This window comes from Podarcis pityusensis (assembly GCF_964106645.2).
Source record: "Podarcis pityusensis genome assembly, chromosome: 12".
NCBI lineage: Eukaryota > Metazoa > Chordata > Lepidosauria > Squamata > Lacertidae > Podarcis > Podarcis pityusensis.
The window spans coordinates 46,174,416-46,193,555 of NC_138037.1; the positions used below are offsets into that span (position 1 = coordinate 46,174,416).

Below are 19,140 nucleotides of genomic sequence, written 5' to 3' on the forward strand. Positions count from 1 at the left end.
AACTGGCTGACCTCTTCTGCTGACGCAGTCGTGCTTGGTAACCGTCGGTAGCTCGAGGAAGTTTCTTTCTTTGTCCAGAAGAGAGAACCTTAGAGACTGAAAATATTTCTGTGTTTCTATAGGAAGATCAAAATCCACTGGAAGGTGGCGTAGCAAAGCGGCTCTGCTGTGAAGTGCATATAATTGTTGAAAATGTTCTATTATTATTATTATTATTATTTTATTGAGTTTATATACCGCCCTATACCCGGAGATCTCAGGGCAGTTCATAGAAAAGATCACAACATATATAATCAGGATAAAAACAACAACCCAATAACAACCCCCCTGAAAAGAGCCACATTTTAAAAGGACATAGGATGTCAACCAAATCAACCAAAGGCCTGGTTAAAAAGGAACATTTTTGCCTGGCGCCTAAAGGTGTGTAATGAAGGCACCAGGCGAACTTCCCTGGGGAGAGCATTCCACAGATGGGGAGCCACTGCAGAGAAGGCCCCGTTCTTGTGTTGCCACCCTCCAGACCTCTCGAGGAGGAGGCACACGAAGGAGGGCCTCAGAAGATGATCTCAGGGTCTGGGTAGGTTCATATGGAAAGAGGCGGTCCTTGAGGTATTGCGGTCCTGAGCCGTTTAAGGCTTTATACTTCAAAACCAGCACTTTGAATTGGGCCCGAAAATTACCGGTAATTGGTAGCCAGTGCAGTCAGACCAGGATCAGTGTAACATGCTCAAACCGTCTTGCTCTGGTAAGCAACCTGGCTGCTGAATTCTGCACTAGCTGAAGTTTCCAAACCGTCTTCAGAGGCAGCCCTGTATATAACGCATTGCAGTAATCTAACCTTGAGGTTACCAGAGCTTAGACAACAGTAGTTAGGCTATCCCTGTCCAGATAGGGGCGTAGCTGGGCCACCAGCTGAAGCTGATGGAAGGCACTCTGGGCCACTGAGGCCACCTGAGCCTTGAGTGACAGCAAAGGATCCAGGAGTACCCTCAAGCTACGAACCTGCTCCTTCAGAGGAAGTGTAGCCCCATCAAGAGCAGGCAATCTCTTACCCATCCCGTCTAGGGAACCACCCACTAACAGAGCCTCATTCTTACCTGGATTGAGCTTCAGTTTGTTGGCTCTCATCCAGTCCATTACTGAGGCAAGACACTATAAACGCAACTTCTCGCATTGTTGCATATATATATATATATATATATATATATATATATATACCCACCCACCCACACCATATTTTTCCGTGTATAAGACGCCTCCACGTATAAGACGACCCCTATTTTTTTTAACCCTAAATTAAGAAATTAAGTTGTTTAGCTTTTTTGGAGAGTGGGGGAGGTCACTTCCACCAATCGCTCACCTGCCTGCCCGCCACTGCCGATCGCTTGCCACAGCTACTGCCGATCGCACACCTCGCCGCAGCCGCCACCACCAGCCCACCCGCCCACTTGCCGCAGCCGCCAATCGCCTGCCCGCCTTGCCACAGCTGCCAATCGCCTGCCCAGTCGCCAGCAGCCCTTGCTGCAGCCACCAATCACCCGCCCAGTCGCCGCTGCCAATCTCCTGCTTGCTGCTGCCATTAATTGCACGTCCCACCCCCCGCATTCACTATCGGTGTATGAGACGACACCCAATTTTTGCCTAATTTTTTTTAGCAAAAAGCATCGCCTTATACATGGAAAAATATATTAAGTTAGGGAGGTGTCTCTGCAGCTCTTGCCAATGTGAGAGGCTTGTTTCTTCAATCTCCTGCTGCTGCTGATTCTAACGTCGGTTGTGATGCAGATCCCCCTGGAAGCTTGCAGTGCCTCCGTCTTGACCCTTTCGCTCCCATGACCCAGTGTGATTTATTAGCCCCTTAGGGCCTGCACTTCATTGTGGCCTTTCACCTCCGAGATCACTTCATTTTCGTTGAGAAACATCATTAAATCTTGGGTGCCCTCCTGCTTTCACCATCTTGAGTAAACTGCGGGAGCGTGACATCAAGCTTGCACAAGAGAGCTTGCTTTGATACTGGGTATCTGCTGCAACGGGGCATTGTGATGATTCAGTAATATATACTTATATATAATGAAAAAGGAACAGAAAGTTAGGAGCAAGCTTGTTAATTTGATTAGTTGGAAAATTTTCAGCTCACGTTGCTTGATGTTGTACGGACATGTGTGATTGCTTATGATCCAAGTGAATATTCTGAGCGAATGCATTGAATTTGGAACTTCCCCAAAACGAGGAGGATTGGCAATGAAAAATGACGGAATATGCAGTGTTAGCGGGTCTAACGAGTAAAATAAAAGAAGATCAAGTATATAAAGAGGAATGGATTTTTGTGTGTGGAGTATTTGGAAATCAACTGTAAACATGTGAAAACGTTAGTAGGATTGAGGTAAATTCAACAGTATAACACATAACAAAGGAATAATAATGGAATAAGGGAGTTAAATGGATATATAACAGTATGCGGGATGGGAGGGAAGGAACCAGGGAAGGGGAAGAAGGGAAGTCGTGAATGATTGATTTATTTGAAAGAAAGATATGAATGAGGAAGTGTTTATTTTAATGTGAATGTGGTTTTGAAAAATGTAACACTGTATATATATATATATATATATATATATATATATATGAATGAGAGAGAATATGAGAGAATTTGGAGCTTCATACAGGAGGCAACACCAAGCATTGTCCCCTAGTCTCCACAGTTAGAAAGTGGTTTAATTTCCCTTCCAACTCTACAATGCCATGATTCGGTGATCATCTGTATTTTATAAGTTGTTTGCTGTTCAAGTTGTAAATAAGAAGAGAGGTTACAGAGAACCATGCAGAGGGCCTTCTCGGTAGTGGCGCCAACCCTGTGGAATGCCCTCCCATCAGATGTCAAGGAGATAAATAACTATACAACCTTTAGATGATATCTGAAGGCAGCCCTGGAGTTTTTAATGTTTTATTATGTTTTTGTATATGATGGAAGCTGCCCAGAGTGGCTGGGGCAACCCAGTTAGATGGGTGGGGTATTATTATTATTATTATTATTAGTCAATTTAGCTCAGTATTGTCTAAACAAAGGCTACTGATTGTTGACATTTGTCAACCTTTATTTGACCAGAATCAAAATAGTCTAGAAAAAGCTTTGTGCTTAACTCTGAGCTTCACAAATCCAGTTAAAATTTTGCCCTTTCTGATTTTAAGTTGGTTTCTGCTAATCAGTTAACTAAAACTAGTTGATTGATCTATGGACTAAAGCGCTGATTAAAAGCAAACTTGGAGAGGCTGAGGCTTGAACCTGGGACCTTGCGCATGGAAGGCATGTGCTCTACCACTGAGCCACAGCTAATAAAGGTCTAGATGGATTTTACATGTAAGTGTATTCTGGATGTCACTCGGAGGCCAGGACTGATGCAGGCATGAGACGCCTGACAAAATCACTCCCTTTGCCTTGTTTTTGAAACCATATCCGCCTGGGGAGACTGTTTGGGTGACTGGGTTTAATTGGATTTATGCACAGTGTTGAATTCTAGGAAGAATGGAAGCATGACCTGCTTTTAAAAAGCTGCTGGAGGAAGCGAAATGATTTCCTGTTCCCCAAACTCTGGAACCAGAGAAGTGGTGTTGCTTTTCTAAGGCAGGCTGTTGTCTTGGTTTGGTAAAGGAAATATTTCACACCAGCCACTGGAGTGATTTGTAGAGTTGCCAAAGCACGAATTCGCTCATTAGGTTTCCCCCTGCGCAGCCGGGTATGATTTTTAATTTTTTAATTTCATCCTCTGGCAGGTTTGCTATCGTGGGCTGTGAGCTGTTCCGCGTAAGCCACTCACTGCTAGGGATGAAAATGATCACACTGTTGCTCTCTGGCTGTTAAAGAAACCACATAGCCCTAAACAGGCTTTTGCCCAGCCCTAAACAGGTTTACTCTGATGTAAGGGCCACAGTTTGACTTCCTGGCAAGCAGATTGCAACATGTGGGAACTGTCCTGCACATGTTTGCTTGCACAAAATAACTTTGAAATTCTGGTTTTTCCAAATGCAAACATCCGCATAGTAAAGGTGCATGGAGGCCGGTTGCCCTTGGCGTTGAGCGGCTCCAAGGAGTCATACACCTGGTGGAGCGGGGCCCCCAGATTGGGGCCAGGCAGGGGTGTGGGGCCTTCAGGGTTTTTTTCTAATAAAAAAAATGTCCCTTTAAGTTTAGCGACGACGCGCCATTTGGCTGCCATGTCCCATGCAGCTTTTAATGCCTTCTGTTTCTTCGGCCAATTCCCATCCTGTCTTGTGCTTATTAGACTATACCTCTTTTTTTAAGTTCTGGTCCCCAGGATAACTTTCATTTTGACCCTGTGTCCAAGATGAAAAGGTAAAGGGACCCCTGACCATTAGGTCCAGTCGTGACCGACTCTGGGGTTACGACGCTCATCTCACTTTACTGGCCGAGGGAGCCAGCGTACAGCTTCCGGGTCATGTGGCCAGCATGACCAAGCCGCTTCTGGCGAACCAGAGCAGCGCACGGAAACACTGTTTACCTTCCCGCCGGAGCGGTACCTATTTATCTACTCGCACTTTGATGTGCTTTCTGACTGCTAGGTGGGCAGGAGCAAGGACCGAGCAACGGGAGCTCACCCTGTCGCGGGGATTCGAACCGCCGACCTTCTGATCGGCAAGCCCTAGGCTGTGTGGTTTAACCCACAGCGCCACCCGCGTCCCTCACTGTGTCCAAGATAGGGCTGGGCAATTACCTGGTTTTCAACATCACGATATATCATCAGCTAAACACTGCGATATACTGATTTATCACGTCTGAAATAAAGATGGAACTATGTAGAGGCAAATGGTAGGGTGGGTGATTTGAAATAAGGATGGAGTTGGTTTTCAGTTTTGTGATGCATCACCAGCTAAACATCGCTAGGTTTTTCCTGCATTGTGAATTTTGCATAGTGCGCACGCACACACATCATGATTCGCAATATATTGCCAGGTCAAAAACTATGAAACCAGTATCACAATATGGACTTGAAACCGGTTTTGAACGCTACATCGCCCAGCCATAGTCCAAGAATCCAGTTATATAATGGTCTGATTTCTGCGCTCTGAATCCTGTTTCCCATATCCCTCATTCATCTTTGAAGAGCCTGCTTTTTCTTCATGCTTGTGATAGGATTCCCAAATGTGAATGTTTCATAAGTGAAATTGGGGCCTTTTTTCCAGCCGGAACACTCTGGAATGCCATTCCGGCCCCTCTCAGGTGGGCGCCATTGCCATTATAAGAGAACAAGGGAGGCGTTCCTGGTGAGTTCCAGACCCTCTTTTTATAGAATAATAGCACTGGGTGGACCTTTAAGCCTGACGCAGTCTTTGTGCGTCTGCCAGTAATGCTAAGTACATAACATATTCCTGCTTTTTTGCAGTGTGTGTGTTGAGAGAGTAAAAGCGCGGTAAAGATAATTTAACACAAATATTTCTTTTTTGTGCACGAGGGAGAGTCCAAATGCCTATTTCTGCAGATGGGGTCATGTTGATAAGGCAGAGTTTTTGCCACAGAAATGATTGTGCACTGTTGTTGTCTGCTGGAACTTAAAATATTCCTTCCTGGCCTGTGGCTTTAAAGCGGATAGCCTTTGCCTGCTGTCAGTTGTGATAAGGCTTGCATAAGTAACCTATGAACTCTTGTTTGTGGGAAAGGCTGTCTTGGGCAATTTCTGCTTGAATGCTGCTCTGGTGTGGCTGTTCGGTTTGGATAAGTTAGGCTTCCGCTATTCTGTTGTGACAGAGTGGCAATGCTTTAAGTTTTTTTGTGAAGCGCTTTAAGTGTTTTGAGATGAATAATATTATAACTCATTTTCCAAAAGACCCATTGGTTCTGGGGCTATTAGGATACTTTTCATGTAAAGGGAGATCGCAATTTATGTGATAGTTGCATTTGCAACGGTTGCGTATAAAGGCAGTCAGAACAATCCCTGGAACCGTCCTCATCCAAGATCTTGTAAGATCAGGGCCATCTTAGAGCTTGTGGGATCTCTTGACGGCCCTGCGAGATCTTGCCAGAGCCTCTATGGCTGTGTTTCCCAACACTGGTGGACAACCCCCTTACCCGCTTGTGACTGGCCAAGCAGATAGCCAGCCACTCAGGATTTTTTTTATTTTAAAGATTCTTTTCTTCACTTCCCTCTCTGGCCCCCTAGCCTTGTGCTGTGGCCCCCCATTTACACGATTTTCACCTGTGGCCCCTTGAAATATCCGGGGGGGGGGGCAATTGGGAAACAGTGCTCTAGAGCATGGTAAGCAAGGGTCTCTTGTCCCCTATCTGTTTATTTTGTGGTGATCCACATAAAGCTGTGATCTCATCATCATTATAAAACAATCATCACCATCCTGCCCATCTGACTGGGTTGCCCTGGTCACTCTGGGTGGCTTCCAACAGAATATAAAGAACACATGAGACACCCGACATTCAAATTTTATCCAGACTTGTTTTTAAGAGGTGATTTAATTTTTGTTTGATTTTGTATCAATGTTTATATTTGATGTTAGCCGCCCTGAGCCTGGTCTCGGCCGGGGAGGGCGGGATACAAATAAAAGTTGTTTATTATTATTATTAAAACTTCCAGATACAGCTCCTCTGGTTAGCTGCTTAAGGAAGCTGGAGGGGCCAGCCAGATGGAGACATCAGTTGCCAACCTGGCAGCCAGAGCTCTCCATGTGGTTGCAATTGGACCCCGCGCCAGTCGCAAAACGCGCCTTGCTAATTTCGAACACTGGTTCAGTGACACATTTGATACCATAGAGATATGGTTAAGGCTTTCTGAATTCTGATTTAATGCCTTGGGGATGGGGTTCCTTCTCTTGTCTTCCTTTGTCACTTACTGTATTTTCGCTCTATAAGACGCACCCAACCATAAGACGCACCACGTTTTAGAGGAGGAGAACAAGAAAAAAAATATTCTCTCCGTCTCTGCGCAGCGCCCCTTCAGCAAAGCGGCAGGAGAAGCGGAGCCCCTTCCATTTCTCCTCCCGCTTTGCTGAAGGGGTGCTGAGCAGAGAGGGAAAGCTACGCAGCACCTCTCCAGCGAAGCGAAGCCAGGAGAGCAAGAGGGATCGGTGCACACCAATCCCTCTTGCTCTCCTGGCTTCTGGGATAGCTGCGCAGCCTGCATTCGTTCCATAAGACGCACACACATTTCCCCTTACTTTTTAGGAGGGGGAAAGTGCGTCTTATAGAGCGAAAAATACGGTGTATGTTGAAATAGTTTCTGCGGAAGTGCCACAAAGATTTCTTGGGAAGATGCTGGTTTGACAGTCCTCGATGCCAGCTTTGAGGATGATGGAAGGAACGAGCTTGCTACTTTTTTGGGTGTGGGGCATGACTTGTGTTTTGCATCCCAGTACAATGAATGAACCGTATCTTGCTTGAACCATAATAGGGAGAGGGAGAGAAAGGCTTCTTATAAAGTCATCCTTTGTTGGGCTGTTGCTTGTGATCTTGTGTGTGTGAATAATGGAAGTTCTCTTTGTGATCTCAAGTGATTCCACACACACAGACACACAGACACACGCCTCCTGGAACTGTTTTAGGATCACATTTCTAGCTGTTTTTCTTTGAGGAAAGGGTGGCAGGAGAAAGGAAAGCAGGTTTCCGCATGTTGGCCACCCCCACTAGAATGGCATTGGCTTCAATGTCTTCCGTACAGTTCTGCTTGAAAATGACCTTGATTGTTCTGGGCCAAAGCACAAGCTGTGGGGTCATTTTCAATTTATGAAAATGATTTCAGAAATCATTTTACGTTGTTATCCAGTAACAACGCTTACCCGGGGTTCAGACCAGTGTCAGAAACGCGGGGGGAAAAGCTAGGAGCCAAATGGTTTCTGCGACTTGGGTTGTGGGTGCCAAAACAGAATGTCTAGTCTGGGGCGTTCAGCAACACTTTTTATTTATTATTTTGATAAGCATGAATTAATATGCAATTCACATAAGCGACTCATTGCTAACATCGCATTTTTAGCAGAAATTGTTAATACATGTTTAATTTGGCGTTTACAATAAAAATATCGGTACCGTACATCAGTTTTCAAAACGCTCTACTCTTTATTGTTAAACACCTTAACATATTGTCTGTCCTGAAGGTATACTTCAAGGCTTCAAAGCACATACATTTCAGTAAAACTTGAATGTCAGCCAGGCGGGGAAAAATGGCGCCCAAACATTTTGAGGTGCTCGCAAATGGAGAATCCTTAGGCGCAAAATGAGCCTGGTGCCCTGCTAATTTCAAACCCTGGGTCAGACTCCTGTTTTATTGCTGGGCCCTATATTTGGTAAAGGTTAGGCGCTTTTTAATTGTGACATTAATACCCCAACTTTCCTCCAAGAAGCTCAAGGATTATATTCTTGATTCTCCCCCTCCTGCTCTTATAACATACCAGACCCCTCAGTGGCCTGAGTTCATTCAGTGAGCTGTGTGGGATTTAGATGCCGGTCTCCCGAGTCTTCATTCAGCGCTCTAACCACTAACCCACACTCCCTGGCTGTGCCGCTCTTGGTTCCTTGAACAGTAACATTCTCGAGAGATTTCACGAAAAGAAGAAAACTCCTGTCGTAAAGTAGGCCATCAGAACTTGATGCTGGAGGAAATAAATAGTTCATGCGCGCTGAGAGTTTAGCCGGAGCATCTCAAACGACAACATGAAAAGGCACTTAGAAAAGACAACTTTAAATGGTTGTGTCGTGTAATATATTTTAAAGACAGAGGTGAAAACAGGACTTTTCAGTACCTGGACAGCTTCTCCTTTGGCGAGCACTCATAGACGAGTAAGATTGTCTTCCATAAACAGGGTTTTAAAAGTGAGTCCGTAAGTGACTGTGGAGGCCAATTCTGGATCCACACGTCCTTCCACAGTGGGGACATTGGTTTCCGGGTGGGAGTTGATCGCGGGGAGGGTTTGACAAGCATGTCTTCATCTTAGCATAATTCTCCTGGAGATTGGGCAGGTGATTGGCGGCTGGGGCAAGTGGGCGGGCAGATAATTGGTGGCTGCAGCGGGGTGTGCGATTGGCAATGGCAAGTGATCGGCAGTGGCGGGCAGGCAGGCAGGTGAGCGATTGGTGGAAGTGACCTCTCCCAGCCCCCCCCCCCAAAGCTAAACAACTTAATTTCTTAATTTCGGGTTAAAAGAATAGGGGTCGCCTTACACATGGGGGCGTCTTGTACACAGAAAAATACGGTAAATTCAAATGGCTTGGCCTTTACTTATAAAGTAGGATAACCAACACTGCATAGGTTGGCAAGTCCCACCACCTATGACAAACCAGCTCATAGGTGGCATAACCAATGGCTGTTTAAGGATTTTACAATGATAATCATTCCAGACCGGGCTGGTGGGCTGTTTAAATATGTTATGTAGCCAAAGGCATTTGGGAGGTGTAACATACATTTATTCCTTGCAAGCAAGCAGTTGGCAGGGAAGCTTAGGAACAGCAAAGCCACGTTAAGCTGATGCAAGCTGGCCTGCTCAGCTGGAGCTCTTTAGCCGTGAATTTGCCTGATATTTTATTTGCTAAATAATGCGCAGCTTTTCTGAATGTTTTCTAATGCCTCCGACTTCTGCCAGCGCTTAACGATCTCAGGGTAAAGCGCCGAAAGCCATCCAAATGCAGCAAAGAGGTTTAGAAAAGTATTTGTGAATTTTAACAAGGGGAGGAAAAAGGAATTAAAATGAAGAAAGGAGGAGAGAGAAGAAGAAAAAATTCCTTTCCCTCATCATGTACAGTTTAGGGCAGAGTGATAAATTGATACATCGCCAAAAAACAGTTTGAAGTCCATATCATGATATTGGTTTCATAATTTTTTTAACCTGGCAATATATTGCAAATCATGATGTGTGTGTGCTATGCAAAATTCATGGTGCAGGAAAAACCGTGAAGCCAGCCAATACCTCTACATAGATCCATCCTTATTTTAGACATTGCATATATCACAGTGTTTAGTGGGTGACATACCGCAAGGTTGAAAATCAGATATTGCCCAGCCCTAAAATACTAAGAAGGGACACAGGTGGCGCTGTGGTCTAAACCACTGAGCCTCTTAGGCTTGCCAATCAGAAGGTCGGCAGTTCGAATCCCCACGACGGGGTGAGCTCCTGTTGCTCTGTCCTTGCTCCTGCCAACCTAGCAGTTTGAAAGCATGTCAAAGTGCAAGTAGATAAATAGGTACCGCTCCAGCGGGAAGGTAAACAGCGTTTCCATGCGCTGCTCTGGTTTAGGTGCTCCGTTGTGCCAGAAGTGGCTGTCATGCTGGCCACATGACCTGGAAAAACTGTCTGCGGACAGGTAAATCAAATTAGAAGTTTCTCACTAATGGCATTTAAGGAGACCATTCATTGGAGGGCAAGCTGAAATAAAAAAACAAGATGGGGAACCATTAGGCAGAACTGAAACACGGCAATTATCCATTTCTTCCCCCGCCGCACAAACCGGCACACAACTTTGGCACTGGTTTGGAATCAATCGGGCAAGGTTAGGTTTGGGGGGCATTAAGTCATCACCCCAATTTGATTTGTCAATTACTCAGTTTGGGAGGCAGCACAAAACGCGGGGTTTGCGGCACAAAATGGCTCAAAACTTGCACAAAACTTTGGCATCAGTTTTTTTTGGGGGGGGGGCACCTGAAATTTCAGGGTCACAGGTTAATAGAGCTCAGAAATGAATGTTTCTCTCCATAAGGTTCCATGCGTTGGTGGAGGGTCAAAACCACATTCAATTGTCTTGTTTTGGTTTAGTTGTTTAGTCATGTCCGACTCTTTGTGACCCCCTGGACCAGAGCATGCCAGGCCCTCCTGTCTTCCACTGCCTCCCGCAGTTTGGTCAAACTCATGCTGGTAGCTTCAAGAACACTGTCCAACCATCTCGTCCTCTGTCATCCCCTTCTCCTTGTGCCCTCCATCTTTCCCAACATCAGGGTCTTTTCCAGGGAGTCTTCTCTTCCCATGAGGTAGCCAAAGTATTGGAGCCTCAGCTTCAGGATCTGTACTTCTAGTGAGCACTCAGGGCTGATTTCCTTCAGAATAGATAGGTTTGATCTTCTTGCAGTCCACGGGACTCTCAAGAGTCTCCTCCAGCACCATAATTCAAAAGCATCAATTCTTCGGCGATCAGCCTACTTTATGGTCCAGCTCTCACTTCCATACATCACTACTGAGAAAACCATAGCTTTAACTATAAGGACCTTTGTTGGCAAGGTGATGTCTTAACAAAGTCAATAAAAGGATACCATTTTGTATCTGATCTTCTTTTGTACATGTTGAAATCCATTTGTGCTAAATCCCTGCCCCTCTCTTGCATCTTTTAGGCACAGTTGGAAGCTCAGAAAGCAACCCAGGATTTTCAGAGAGCTACGGAGGTCCTCCGAGCTGCGAAAGAGACGATTTCCCTTGCCGAGCAGAGGCTGCTGGAAGATGACAAGCGTCAGTTTGATTCTGCCTGGCAGGAGATGCTCAACCACGCCACTCAGAGGGTAAGATCTGTTGCTGGCATGCCTTGGAAAAGCTGTTCCTTTCCTGTGCCTCTGCTGCCTTGGAGAACGGGGAGCTAAAAATTATTGGAATCTTTGGGCAGGCAGTTGGAGTTGATCATTGTGCAGAATATTGGGTGGCATGCATTTTACAGCTGGCTCTTGCAAGCAGGGAAGAAGACACACAAATCATTTGCACTGTTGCATTTTCCAGCTTCTACTACGAAGTGGGATGAGTCTTGCTGTGAGTGTAGGTCAGAACGTTGTGTAGCTAAAGAAACTGTGCCAACAAAAAAGGAATGGCAAGACAAACTGTTAGAGTATATTGAACTGGCTAGATTAACAGGCAATTAGAGATCACACTAGGGGACTCGGGTGGCGCTGTGGGTTAAACCACAGAGCCTAGGACTTGCTGATCAGAAGGTCGGCGGTTCGAATCCCCACGACGGGGTGAGCTCCTGTTGCTTGGTCCCAGCTCCTGCCAACCTAGCAGTTCGAAAGCACGTCAAAGTGCAATTAGATAAATAGGTACCGCTTCAGCGGGAAGGTAAACGGCGTTTCCATGCGCTGCTCTGGTTTGCCAGAAGCGGCTTAGTCATGCTGGCCACATGACCTGGAAGTTGTACGCCGGCTCCCACGGCCAGTAAAGCGAGATGAGCGCCGCAACCCCAGAGTCGGCCACGACTGGACCTAACAGTCAGGGGTCCCTTTACCTTTACCTTTAGAGATCACACTAGACAAGAGTTTCAAAAAGCATGGGGAAAATGCAGAGAATACTTCACAAAACAGTTCCCTAAAATACATACCTGGACTTGTTTTGATTAATGTCTGCAGGAGACTTTGTGGATATTTAAGTTATAATTAGAAAAAACCTTAACCATTATTCATAAAGGAAACAGTTTTAAAGAAGTAAATAAGGAGGCCAGATATAGGATAAAGGAAGTCTTTTATTTGGTTGTTCGTATTGTTGTATGTTTTGCTCATTGTATGTTATGTTCACGTATAATGAGGGTGGATTTGTGTGGGAGGGTGGGGGTTTATATTACATTGTAAATAAAATTCCAATAAAAATTAAAAAATTTTAAAAAAAGAATGTTGTGTCGAATTCTAGATTAGCTTTGCACTAACTTGGGAGTCACAATGTGAATTGTGTGTAGACAAATTTGCTGGTGAAGGAGGAATAGTGCCCAGCATTGAAATAAAGCCCTTCTCTGCCAGCTTTTTAGGGTTGTATATACAAGGCTGATTTAGATGTGTTTTGATCTCTGATGGTTCTTTCACACATTTAAGTCATCATGTGATGCTGCAGTTATCCAGTGAGGGATATGGCCATCCCATATGGCCATATGGGATATGGCCCAACATGGCCATCGGATGATAGCTGAGAATGAAATGCTATCAAGCCCAATCTGCGGGAATGCCAAGTACTGTGTTTTTCGCTCTATAAGACGCACCAGACCACAAGACGCACCTAGTTTTGGGAGGAGGAAAACAAGAAAAAAAATATTCTGAATCTCAGAAGCCAGAACAGCAAGAGGGATCGCTGCGCAGTGAAAGCAGCAATCCCTCTTGCTGTTCTGGCTTCTGTGATAGCTGCGCAGCCTGCATTCGCTCCATAAGACGCACACATATTTTCACTCCATAAGACGCACACAGTAATTTTCACGGCACCAAAACACAAACGAACTGGAATACATTAAAAGCCCAAATCCCTCTGTCAGTCTAACTCCGACGCCTGGAGAAACATGGCTTTCAGATGCTCATGCTCTGACTATGGCAGTACTCCAGAAGAACAGAGCAGTCAAAAATACTGCTTCTTTCTGAGTGCCCTTTCTGTTTTGAATGTGTCACGTAAAATGATACGAAATGAGCTCCACTGAACAATCTTAGATATGTAATGGAACGTAAGGGAGTCTTTTTGTTGGGCCTAAGTTAGTCAAGGCTGGAGGGATCAGAAAGTTATGCATGGCTTCCTTCCCTGTTTTTTTTATTTTTGAGACACATTAACATTAGAAATTGAGGCTGTGCTGAATTTCACGGATAGCTTTCCCCTTGCATGTATGTCAAATTTGATAGTGTTGTGATCAAAACTGCTGTTTCTCCCCCCTCTGTCCAGGTCATGGAAGCAGAGCAGACGAAAACCCGAAGTGAGCTGGTGCACAAGGAGACGGCTGCCAAATACAACGCAGCCATGGGCAGGATGAAGCAGCTGGAGAAGAAGCTCAAAAGGACCATAAATAAATCCAAGTACGTGGAGATGTTTGCAGTGCGCATGGATTGACGTTTGTCTGCACGTGTTCTAGGACAGGGTTTCCCAAACTTGGGCCTCCAGCTGTTTTGGGACTACATTTCCCATCCTTCCTGATCACTGGTCCTCCTCCTTAGGGATCATTGGAGTTGTAGTCCAGCAACAGCTGGAGACCCAAGTTTGGGTGATGTGAAACTCCTAGGTTTTTGATTTAGGGCAGCTCTTTTCAAGAGCAGGTTGTTGTTTTTTGATAATTTTTATTGATTTTAACATATAAATTATAAAATGTACCACAAAACTTATCACTTATACAATCTTTTTAGACTTCCATCAGCACCTCTGATGATCCACCATTTTATCTACTTCTTATACATTTCTTAACTTTATATTGCCTTTAAATCTCTTAACAAATTATCCTTCCCCTTATCCATTTTTGCAATACTTCCAACAATACTCCTCACAAAACTTCTTGCAAACTTACAAACGTCGTCTGATCTTCACAAATACTTTTCAAATAGTCCGTAAATTTACTCCAGTCTTCTGTGAATTTCTGTTCCCACCAGTTTCGAATTCTTCCTGTCTAGTTCTGCATAGTCCATTAACTTCATCCTCCATTCTTCATTTGTCAGTAATTCTTCTTGCTTCCATTTTTGGGCCAATAATATTCTTGTTGCTTTTCAAGAGCAGTGTTAGGGGATGGTCCACAGAGGCCCCATACATGCACTCGGCCCTAGATTTCCAACCTCTTCTCCCTACTCCCCCCCCCTTCTTCTTATATTTTGACAAAGTAATAATCATACATAAGAATAAAAATGTGCAGCCACCACCAAGACCATTCCATTGTAATTATCCAACCTCCCAGAATTTCAACACCTCTTGCGATGGTTTGACCCCTTTCTGTTTTAACAGTACAAATTCTACAAACACCCGCCATATTTCCTTAAAATCATTCCTCCTGCATGTTCCATGGCACCCATTAATTTATCATCAATAGCTGTATCCCACACCTCTTTATACCATTCTTCCATTTATATTCTGCTTGCCCCTTCCACTTCCTAGCTATCATAATTCGTGCAGCTATCAATAAATTTGTGAGCAAGTCCTTCCTAGCCTGTGATTTCTGTTAGCTCCTTAAATACCCTTTCCCCAAAAAATTGTACATATTTACACCCCCACCACATGTGAACATAATTCCTGGTTTCCTGACATCCCCTCCAACATAACACCAAATATTCCTTGTTTATTTGATTTCATCTGACTGGTGCTAAATACCATCTCCAAACTTAATTTATAATACTTTCTCCCCACTTCTGAAACTTTGTGTTTTGCTTTCTCTCTGAAACCTGGCCAAGATTTGCATGTCTACATATAAAAAGTAGCGCCTGCAAATTTTGTGTGTGTCGTGGGTCTGCCTTGAGCCTAGCAACGCCCCAGGCTCTTTTCCTATCTGCAAACCCTCAATTGGGCATTTCAGTTATCAGGTGTCCAACACACATCTGTACCGCAAGGCAGGACCATGTGACCCAGCCAAATAAGATATGCAGGTTGGAAGCAAGTGTGTCTTAATGGCGAGTACCGTATATCCTCGAGTATAAGCAGACTTTTTCAGCACATTTTTTATGCTGAAAAAGCCCCCCTCGGCTTATACTCGAGTGAGGCGGGCGGCGGTGGCGGCGGTGTCCTTTCAAATGATTTCTCATGAACAGCCTCCACAGATCTTTGAAGGGAAGCTTTTCATTTTCCATGCCTCTTAAAATGGCAAAATGAATTTTGGAAGTACAGTGGTACCTCGGGTTAAGTACTTAATTCGTTCTGGAGGTCCGTTCTTAACCTGAAACCGTTCTTAACCTGAAGCACCACTTTAGCTAATGGGGCCTCCCACTGCCGCTGCACCGCTGGAGCACGATTTCTGTTCTTATCCTGAAGCAAAGTTCTTAGCCCAAGGTAATATTTCTGGGTTAGCGGAGTCTGTAACCTGAAGCGTATGTAACCTGAAGCGTATGTAACCCGAGGTACCACTGTATCAGGCAACAGGTCCCTCAGCAGTTAATTGATAACAAAATGCAGTAGCCGTCTAGGGACTGGCTCCTACGTGGGCTGAGGAACACCTCATAATTAGCTCATTTTCACTGCCTGCACCAAGTTGTGTGCATGTCTCTTCTTAATGTTCTTTCAGTCTGCGAATGAGACCGAATCCAAGGTTTTTTTCCTTAATAGTAAAAGAGGCTGGATTCACGGAAGAAACAAGGCAGCAACTTCTCTTTGTGTAGAAACTGTACCAGATGTTGTTTCAGACTGCAGACCTTGCTTTTCCGTTTTTAAACCTGTTTTCACTTGACTGTGTAGCTCCTCGCCAGCACAACTTGTTACGTAATCCTTGCCTAATTTACCAGTAGCCACTGCGTTTCCCACCCTAGGCTTATACTCGAGTGAATAAGTTTTCCCAGTTTTCTGTGGTAAAATTAGGTGCCTCGGCTTATATTCGGGTCGGCTTATACTCAAGTATATACAGTAAATGTTATTCTAGAGGAGGGACTGCAGACTTGCTTTAAATAATCCAAGTAAGCAAGCCAGTCCTATTAGACCTCATATACTTCCTCTCGGTATATGATGGTGTGTCAAAGCAAGTGTAATCCCACCCTTTCCGGTGCTTTGTCCTGTCCTTTTCCTGTCCCTCATCCCAGTATTTCTCAAACTTGTTGCGACAACAACTCCCATCATCCCTAACTAGCAGAACCAGTAGTCAGGGATGATGGGAGTTGTGGTCCAACAACAGCTGGGGGCCCAAATTTGCGAAACACTGCACTCATCCCCCCAAAATATGACCTTCTGGAGAAAGCAGGTTTGTTGTGCAAGTCCAATCACCTATAGTTTTGCTACCCGAATTTGCCAATATGCGATGGAACCGGATTTTTCCCCCAGCTAGAACTCGCCAAAACTCAGTTCTGGCCCCTCTCAGGTGGACACCATTGCCACTATAAGAGAACAAGGGAGGCGTTCCTGGTGAATTCCAGCACCTCTTTTTCTAGAAAAAAGAGCACTGGCCAAGAATGATAAAATCCATTCTCTCCTCCCTCTCTGTGTTCTCCTTACAGGCCTTACTTCGAACTCAAGGCGAAGTATTATGTACAATTAGAGGTATGTATCAAATACATCTTCCAGGAGTGACTAGCAATCTGTCGCAGATCTGTTGCAAATCACGACTGCAGTTGATGCGTTTCAGTGAAAAAAACTTGTCTGTATCCTTAATCATGTCCTATCGTAGGGATAATAATAATAATAACGATAACAACAATAATAATCTTGTTTGGATTTAACTACAAAGATGATGGTTGGGAAACGTCATGCAAAAACAGGGGCCCTATTCAGGCTTTCAAAACCCTTGTATAATTTAAAACTCTAAATGGGGGGAGAGGGGAGAGAAGTTGTAGCATCTGATTTATTGACTGATTTTACTTATACAGTGGTATCTCAGTTTATGAACTTAATCCGTTCCGGAAGTCTGTTCTTAAACCAAAACCGTTCTTAAACCGAGGTGCGCTTTCCCTAATGAGGCCTCCCGCTGCTGGTGCGCCTCCTACCATTCAGATTCCGTTCTTAAACTGAGGTAAAGTTTGCAAACCGGGACACTACTTCCGGTTTTGTGGAGATCGTAAACTTAATTGTTCGTAAACAGGACTGTTCTTAAACCAGGTACCACTATATGCGCCCAAAGCGGCTTACCAGCAAACATTTGAAACATCTTCGCGGTGGCAATTGCAGAAGAGGGTTCTACAATTCCATTCCTATATGCCGGGTTGATCGTGTTGGAATACAGTTCCCATCAGGATCAGCTGCCATGGTCTGGGTTGGGGGGTTAATGGGAGTTGGAGTCCACCAATCGGGGGGCCACAAGTTCCCCATCGCTGGAGTGGATGAAGTTCTTTAGCTGGACTTTAATCTTCTTCTTCTTTGGCGATCACTCGTAGCCGAGTAAGATTGTCTTCCATAAGCACAGTTTTAACAGTGCGTTCGTAAGTGACTGTGGAGGCCAATTCTGGATCCACACGTCCTTCCACAGTGGGGACATAGGTTTCCGGGCAGGAGTTGATCATGGTCAGGGTTTGCCAAGTGTCCCTTCCTTGTAGTACGTTTTCCCCTTGCGTCCTGAGTTCGAGTGTCTTCAAAGCCCATGACACCTTTGGTAATCCTGTTCTCCAATTGGAGCGCTCGCAGGCCAGCGTTTCCCAGTTGTCAGTGTTCATACTATATTTTTAAAGATTTGCCTTCAGAGAGTCTTTCAACCTCTTTTGTTGACCACCAGCATTACGCTTTCCATATTTAAGTTTGGAATAGGGTAGTTGCTTTGGAAGACGATTAACAGGCATCTGAAGAACATGACCAGTCTGATGAAGTTGATGTTGAAGAATCATCGCTTCAATATTTCTGCACTTAACATGTCTCTTCCACTTGTTTCATTAGCAATTGAAGAAGACTGTAGACGATCTGCAAGCAAAGTTGGCGTTGGCCAAAGGCGAATACAAGACAGCTTTGAAAAACTTGGAGATGATCTCCGACGAGATCCATGAGAGGCGGCGAGCCTCATCTATGGGGCCCAGGGGATGTGGCGTGGGGGCTGAAGGCAACAACACGTCGGCAGAAAACCTTTCCGTGTGCAAATTAGAGCCGGATAATATCTCCAGTAAGTAGAAGGAAATAGCTGTAGAGTTTGCTCCCTGTCAAAGACAACTATTCCACAATGACCTTGTGGCGCTTTGTGCAATTTGGTTCTATCCACTGGCTTGGTGTGGACATTGGGGTAAACCATGGTTTAGCACGATAAGAACAAGCTTCAGTGACCCTAAGGTTTGCTTGCTTCCTCCTTCTCCGGTGAGGCTACAAGGAGTTTGGGAGCTTCCCCTTCCAGTTTGGATTAACTGCAGCTTGTTGTGTCATCCAAACACTACAAATTGTGATTGATTGTTGGAAACAAGCCAGCTTCAGACCATGGGTTATGAAGCTGCCCTGTTTAAGCCCGCCATAGCTAACCTTAACCATAGTTTTGTGTGCTGATGACACACTAAAATGTGGTTTGTGGGAACTGGAAGAAAAAGCTTCTGAATTCTTCTTTACCACCATGACAGAGAAGAGGGGAAGCAGGAGGTATGAGTACTGCAGCAGCAACTAAATTATGGTTTAGCCTAATACACAAATGTGGCCGTAGAGAGCTAGTGTGGTGTTGGGATTAGAGTGTCGGACCAGGATAAGGGAAACCTGGGTTCAAATAGCCCACTCAGCTGTTACCCTCTTTTTGCAGCTTAACTTACCTCTCAGGCTTGTTGTGAAGATAAAAGACGGGATAAACATGTAATGAAGAAAAACAAAATATATGCGAGCTAGATGTTGTCGCATTCAAACTCCAAA

General features: G+C 44.8%; 1 protein-coding gene across 2 annotated transcripts in view; it reads left to right on the forward strand.

Annotated features, from left to right (window-relative positions):
- SH3BP5 (SH3 domain binding protein 5) overlaps positions 1-19,140 on the forward strand; it is a 49,276-nt gene that overhangs the window by 24,612 nt on the left and 5,524 nt on the right. For both annotated transcript variants that reach the window (XM_080974862.1, XM_080974863.1), the window contains 4 exons: positions 11,328-11,492; positions 13,606-13,736; positions 16,833-16,875; positions 18,199-18,418. In XM_080974862.1, coding sequence (XP_080830988.1) covers positions 11,328-11,492; positions 13,606-13,736; positions 16,833-16,875; positions 18,199-18,418 — 559 coding nt within the window. The remainder of the gene's footprint in view (positions 1-11,327; positions 11,493-13,605; positions 13,737-16,832; positions 16,876-18,198; positions 18,419-19,140) is intronic.